General features: G+C 38.5%; 1 protein-coding gene across 1 annotated transcript in view; it reads left to right on the forward strand.

Annotated features, from left to right (window-relative positions):
- The window catches only part of LOC101850586 (solute carrier organic anion transporter family member 2A1), a gene marked incomplete in the record, with an annotated part of 31,789 nt that overhangs the window by 9,436 nt on the left and 14,344 nt on the right, over positions 1 to 8,009 (forward strand). The window contains 2 exon segments of the mRNA XM_013085954.2: positions 5,778 to 5,875; positions 6,747 to 6,858. Of these exon segments, the coding sequence (XP_012941408.1) occupies positions 5,778 to 5,875; positions 6,747 to 6,858 (210 nt within the window).

Here is an 8,009-nt window from a genome sequence, read left to right on the forward strand (position 1 = left end):
GTCTGCTGGTCCCTCGCGGTTATAGGGTCTGTGTCGTGTATGCTCAATGGCGCGACACCGGTCTTCCTTTCTTATATCTTTGAGGCTGACGATCGATGTCATCTAGATATAGAACGCCTACAGCACTCACACACACACACACACACACACACACACACACACACACACACACACACACACACACAAGCACATACTCATACACACATATACACACATGTATATATATATATATATAATATATATAAATATATATATATATATATATATATATATATATATATACACACATTATTATACACATAACACAATTCAAATGTGTATCCAGTCGTGAGGAACTGAAAATGAAGATGAAAGAAGAATGGACCCGAGGTATTGTGTGTTTATGTTGTTCTGGCTTTTTTTGTTGTTCTTTCCCGACAACTTTGGATAGATATCTAAGTTGTTGTATACGTTAATTTTTCTGTATTAAATTGGTATACTGTGGACTTAGTCTAAAGTTATTATTCACATTATTCGTTGATAATTTTATCATTAAGCATATACACGTGGTGAGAATTAATATTATGTTTCTTGCTTTTCTTGCTCTTTGGTTTGTAGCTGATTTTTGGAACTGAGCTGTATACAGAAATTGCTGTAGACTTTAAAACAGGGTCATATTTAGTCACGTAAATAGATCGAATGGGCTAGAAAACTGCTGCAGTTTTGAAGGTGAAAATGGTGAAATGGTATGGGTTTAACGCCCCTATCAACACTATTAGGCTATTTAAGAGGCAGGACCTCCTAGTTTAACGTCGGTCTACGAAAGGACCGAGCCAAGTAGGAAATTCGTGTAAAGTGCCTTTCCTAAGGACACTCTGTTGGACCGAGCTGAGGCTCGAACCCCCGATCCTGCAATCTCACTATTACGAGCAATGTAGCCTAACCACTAGGCTACCGACGCCATTGCTGTTTGGAAGGATAGAGGGAAAGAAGATCTGAGGAAGACAAAGAACATACACAGATAGTCTGAACAACTTTGCAACGAATAACAGAAAGAGAGAAACCGAGCTGATTAGAAGACAGACAAGAGGAAGGAATGCGTACCATGATCGTTAATGTCTACACCAGACTTGACATCAGAAGAAGAAGAAGAAGAAGAAGAAGAAGAAGAAGAAGAAGAATACGAAGAAGAAGAAGAAGAATACGAAGAAGAAGAATACGAAGAAGAAGAATACGAAGAAGAAGAAGAAGAAGAAGAAGAAGAAGAAGAAGAAGAAGAAGAAGAAGACAGTAAGGTGAAGCTAATCCCACACTTACTTTTTAAAAACAAAGTTAAAGATTTTTTGAATGAACGAGAGAAAGTCGGTAACAGGAGGGAACATAAAAGACTGTTATCAGCTTTTAACAACAACACTCATCAAGAATGAAACACTTATATTAGTGACATCATCTAAAGGAATAACCGAAGAATGGATGGGAATGTTGAAAGCATGTAACATAAATATTCTGTGGAGACGTTATTTACTGGGTGTAGTTACCAGTGTAAAAAAACGAAGGCATCAAACAATAAGTGGGCGTCGAAACGAAATATATCGAGAGGAAGTTTTGGACGCGTAATGAGAATAGGGCCTCAACTGCCAGCCTCAAAGGTCTACAAGATGCGATTCGATGGCTATGGAGCAAAAGGAAGGCTAATAAAAAGATGGATCGATGGAGTCAAAGATATCCTTCAAAGGCACACTATGGCGATCCGAAAAGCAACACACCTGGCCCCTGTCCGAGAACTGAATCTCTCCTCGACACCACGCTGTATAAAAGATAATATAAAATAAGAGTAAAGTAAAGTTACCAGTGTGTAGTGTAGACATCTGATTTTGCAAAGCCCCAACGTGTGTGCTTAGTATTCCCTCTTCCATTTTACTCAAACAATTTTGAGCGACGTTAGCAGGTACTCTTGCTTCATTGGCTTGAAGATTGCTATGTCTTTCCTTAAACTGATGGTCAATATTACAATCGTCGTATAACTTGTACTGTCGAAACGTTTCCTGGAATAAAGCCCACAATGGCATCAGCCTCCCAGTTTCTGTTCTCTTCTTAGTCATTCTTATTTTCTTCTGTTCACCGTTCGGGATTTCTATTTTCTTTCATTGCTACCCATTTCTGCCACGTTGCAGTGAGTCTCATGTCTTCAGAGTATGCTAGGATTGGATCCTTTTACTTTGGTTTATCCTTCCTCTTGCATCCTTAGATGTTGGGGGAGGGGGGGGGGGTACAATTTTCAATCAAGAGCAGTGTAGGTGTCTTCTGTTGTTGAAATGTTATTCTTTTGGAGGACCTCTATAACGCTATCCTCTATAACGCTATCCAGCCACGTTTTGCGTGGTCTGCACCTGCCCTTGTATCCGGTCATATTAGAGTCGTCAGCTTGTGAAGCTGGTTGATTTGGTGACACTCTCATCAGATGACCAAACCACTTCATTTTTTGATGTTTTTGTTCCATAACTGGTTTATTCCCTGTCAAATTTCGTTTATCAGTCTTTCGTCTTCCTGTTTTATATCGTAAGTCAGTGTTGGAAGGAATATGCTGTGAATAAGTCGTTGTCTTTTTACTTCCACTGGTAGGTGTTTATGGGTGAGTAGTGCTGACTATTTATAGGTTTCTGCATTTGCTTTTATGGCCTGATTTCAATTTTCCTATTTCCAATCTTCCGTCATGTGTAAGCATGCTCCTAAGCTATTTAAATTCCTCAACTTCTTTAAGTTGTGTCCTGTCGATGATGATGTTTAGTAGTGGGACTGGGTTTCTATGATCACACGATCCATGCATGCATGTTTTGGCCAAAAGTGAGCAGAAATAACTTTCAGATGAACACAATGAATACACGAAGCGTCAGCTGTCAACTCTGAGTTATCCCAAATCTTGCACGCACAAGTGTTTTCATCTGACTATTAAATAGCTTCCGCTGCCAAAAGCTTGTTGAAAAAATCTTTGAACTGCTCGGGTAATGTCTGTACAGATGTTCTACGATGTCATTCAACAAACGTCTCTGGGTTTTAAACATCTCTTTCAAGGTAACAATATTTTTAAACCGTTCAAAATTCTCGAGTTGCCAGGCCAAAGAAAAAACCCCCTAAATGTGCACTTTATCCATCTGCAGAGTTGAAAAGACTTTTTTCTTCAGTTTCCTTTTGGTCTTTATGTTGAGAGTTCTACAAAATTAAAATTTGCTCTGGATTTTGTACTTTCATAATATTTCTCCAGAAGCCAACATTCGAATACTTTTGTTTTCTTTTATCAGTCTTTCAATTCATCCAGGAGAGCAAAAGGAAATTTCAGTATTCTTTTCTATGCCTTCTTGCTCTCAGATAAGGTTTTCATTTTCAACTTTAATTTTCTTTTTCTCTGCACTGTTTTCATTGCAAACCTACACTTTAGTCTAGAGAATAACACACTTGAGAATGGGGCATCTGCTGTTTTGTCATCGGCACAGTTTGATTTCCTCTTCCGATTTGTGTCTTTCTTCGTTTTTCTCCATTCCATACATGCTGCCAAATGGTCTCTTGAAATCATACAAACGACAGGTTTCCTTTAACTTTGTTCTTTGTCTTTGATGCAGTTCTGCTTTTCATACTGCATGTCGTGCAGCGTCTTCACTGGGTTCTTGTTTCGCCTCATTCTGTCTCTCCTTTATTACTTTTTTCAGCAGGAGTCAGCTTTGACTCTGGTGAAAAAAAGCAAATATTAAAAAGTCCTGTTTGAGAAATCAACCATATATATATATAGGGCCTGCCCTTCATACAATCAATCTAGATCTAGCATAAGTGGCATAGTGCTGAAGTCAACTAAGCTAAGCTGATTTCATGTGTGACAAATTTTCTGTGACGAAGATTCTTATTTCTTACTTCAGTCTACATCTACGTCTCTGCGACAACGCGAAATGCACTTCTAAATCTGCAACTGAATAAAAGATCTAAATTTAGACCTACATTTTAAGAGCTCTTTGGTTAATATGGTTAAATGGTACAGGTTTAGCGCCCTTATAAGATTATTTCAGAGGTGGGACCTCCGAGTTTAGCAGTTAACATCCTCTCCGAAAGGACGGAGCCAAATGGGAAATTCGTCGGTTAAGTGTATTTCCCAAGGACACAACGTTGGACCGAGCTGAGGCTCGAACCCCTAAACCGGCAATATCACGATTACTTAGAACTCTTCGATACCACTTATCAAAATAGAAGTTTCTAGACTTTGGTGGAACAAAAGTAGGTTGCATTATTATTGTTATCGATGTAGGAAACATGGAAGGTTTTGTCATTCTTTCTACTCTGGTGTTCCCTCGCTATGGCTCTCAATTCCATCCTGTTACCTAAATTACAGAATCACAATACAGGAGTTTGTTGAAAAAGTACAAACACATCTTTCCTATAATAACTATTCTGTTTTGTTTGTGCATAAATGACCCATTTTCAACCTGAACTTTGGTCGGTTTAGCTGTCCCGTGGCTTTATGTATCCCGCATAATTTAGCAAAATTTGATCATTTTTCGCATAATTTCTGATTATTTTCCTTTAACATTCTTAGTTCAAATTAACAGAATCCCATAATTTCATATTTTTGTCCTCATTTTGCATAATTTCAAAATTGTTCTTGCATAAAACGACGGGGACAGGTTTAGCTACCCCTCCAACTTGCTATCTTGTATTCTCTCCTGTTACTCTCAATTCCGTCCTGTTACTCAAAGATAATAATTACAATTCAGGTGTTCCGTTGAAAAACACAAACATGCCTTTAGTTTTAACCTCTTTCATTTACTCTATTAAGCTTTGACTACCTCACATTCTAACCCAAACTGTGGTCGGTTAAGATATTCTCTCCTGTTACTTTTTTATTCTCTCCTGTTACTAAAACCCGGGTAACAGTAGGGAAAGTAACAGGAGGGAATTCTGTACATCATTACCCTGACGACACTCACTGAGTAGAGCTATTGTTATGGATTGTCTTACTATTGAAATGTAACCTTGGCAGACTTCCTAACCAAAGGAGAGTGTATCGGATTTCTGTACAATAAGTCGTATAGACCCCAGTAACAGGAGGGACATTAATGCTCAAATAGTCACCATGTTGGGTTGAACTTGAATCTGTATCTTTCAATCGTGCATTGCATAAGCTCCCCTGTCTCATGTTATATAAGGGAATATGAAGGGAGTCTTCACTCGCAAAATCTCAAAGAAATACATTTATATCTAAGGACCATTCATCTGAGTGAAATGCTGGGTAACAGAAGAGAACTTTGAAATGGGTTAAGCAAAATATGGAGATAAAGAGTTAATAAACAAATATAAGACAAGAACGGGCACCAAGATTTTTTTGCCTCGGTAATGCTGTCCAATACTCTGTATAACTGTGAAATATTTAATCCCTGGTGCCATGATTTTTATCCCTAGCATGTTTTAAAAAACATATACACGTGTTGCGGAACTTGCCACTTTTTGCCTTCTGAGCAAGATTTACAAAAGAGCTGTAAAATTCTATGACTTGGGTAGTTTTGAAAACCTGATTTTAAGATCAAGGAACGTTTTACCTTGTTCATGAACATAGTCAAAGGCAATTCTAAGCAATATTTAATATTGGTATCCAAGGAATTAGGTCTGGAATCACAAATTCAAAAAATGCGACATTTTTTTAAAATGATTCATTTACTGGTTTCCTCTCTTTATGTTGTCTAAAAGTACACCATCGCAGAAACAAAGTGTTGTTTCTTATGATTAATTCCAATTATTTGTTTTTTTCCCCTTCACAGAAATCTCACATCCCATTTATAATTGGGCTTTGCGCTTTTACTAACGGCCTTTTGCTCATGATACCAGCCTTCGTCCATTTCGCAAAGCCGTACCACTTGTAAGTGAAGGATTTTCTTTAGTAAGTTAACTTGTGTTTGAAAACTGAAAATACGTCCTTAAAATCAACTTCTTTATACCGTGATAATGATGATGATGATGATGATGATGCTTCTGCTGCTGATGGTGATGATGATTGGGGGGGGGGGAGGAGGAGGGCTACACTTGGAGGCTATCTCGCTTATTAGTGGATCAAATATTGACCAAATTTCACACATATAGCAAGCATAGTCAAGGATCTTAAAATCTGTAATTAATTTTTCCATGGCTACGGCGGCCATATTGGATTTTACTGACATTTATATGTGATGAATACCGCACTTATTTTTTATGGAAAGTTTGGTTTTTTGCATGCATGTTAGCAAACATTAGCTGCACACATTTATCAAATGAATTTTTCCTAAACGAATTAGAAGATTTTCAATGTTTTTTTTCTCCTGAGGTAGTATACAAGTTTGCAAAAACTGCGTGAAAATTCACACTCCAGACACCACAAACAAAAATCTGTTCCATGCATGACAAATTCAACAGAATCGTTTTAGTATTACATCTTCTCTTCATTCTGTGAAAATGTCATGACAATTTCATGAAAAATGGCGGAGTCATTGAAAAAATTCCTCGTTTTGAGAAAACGGCCGATAAAGAAAAATAAATGCCCAACATGTGAAGAAATAAGGTTTTAAGGGGTTCTAATGTTATGAAATAGTTGAAAGAGAAACTGAAGAAGCTAAAATGCCCACGAATCCATAATTTTGAGCTGAATCGGTACTTTTGGTGCGTACCCCCCCCCCAACCCCCTTAAATAATTTTTGAAAAACCCCCCAACTAAACAATGATTTCTTATCCTTTCCGGGTATTTTTTTATTTCTCAGGCCGGGTAAGGAAGCCGCAGATCCTCAGCAGATGATGATGATGCTGATGACGCAGATGTGTGTACCGCCGACCAACGGTTCAGGAAGCATACCAATGATGCCGCCTCGAGATGTGAGCACTTTTGTGGTGACAACGGTTTTGTTGTCTACATCGTCGCTGTTATCATCGTCGTCGTAGTCGTAGTTATCGTCGTTTTCATTGTATCACGGTGGTGATGTGATGATGATGATGATGACGATGATGATGATGACGATGATGATGATAAAAATGGTGATGTTGATGGTGATGATGATGATGATGATGATGATGATGATGATGATGATGATGATGATAATGATGACGATGGTGTTGGTGATAATAATGATGATGATGATGATGGTGATGATGGTGATGATGATTATGATGATGATGATGATGATGATGATAACGATGATGATGATCTAGTTTCTCGATTATCTTTGTCTTTCTGTAATCCAGTCAGACCTGCTTTGACCCCGACAGGCAGGTCCCAAGCAGCCCGCCTCCTAAACGATCATGTCTGTATAGAAGGAGTGTTAAACATTAATTTATAATCAACGAAGAACGTCTTGAATAAATTACGACAAATTACCGCGAAATACAAATATAAATGTAGCCGATCTGTTGTTGAGGAGAAAAGCTGTTCTCTTATTGGCGGTGCCCATTGGAGGATCGGATCAGATCAGTTCTGTTCGGTTCGTTTCAGTTCGGTTCCGTTCAGTTCAGTTCGGTTCAGTTTCAAGCGGCACACTATAAATAGATCATAATCTTCCCAAACTGATCGCCCGACGCACGGCCATGAAAACAAATGTGTTTGTTACCGAAGGTCATCATTGGTTTCGTCGGATTGCCCCTCCCACTGAGGACAATCCTGCTAGCTTCAAAGCGACAAAACCGACAAAACCGACAAAACCGAACATAACCGAACAAAACCAAACTGAAGTGGGCAGTGGTCAGTTGGTTGTCTTGGACAGGTGGTTGCAGTAAGAGCAGGTCGGACTGTAACCAAACAAATATACACACCAGTGAAAACACCAAACTTCTCCTATAGGTAATGGCAATGCTCACTTTTGGTGTAGGTCAAGATTTCTGGAAACCCCCGACATCTGGGTTAGCCGGCTTGTCCTAAAAAGCGACCAATTTTTCAATTATGTGAAACACATGTGTCTTGCCAGGATGATAGGCTTGGAAAATGTCATTATAATAGAAAATATTTTTAAAAACAAGCAACCCCCCCTCCCTCC

Source organism: Aplysia californica, unplaced genomic scaffold, assembly GCF_000002075.1.
Source record: "Aplysia californica isolate F4 #8 unplaced genomic scaffold, AplCal3.0 scaffold00420, whole genome shotgun sequence".
In the NCBI taxonomy this organism is placed as follows: Eukaryota; Metazoa; Mollusca; class Gastropoda; order Aplysiida; family Aplysiidae; genus Aplysia; species Aplysia californica.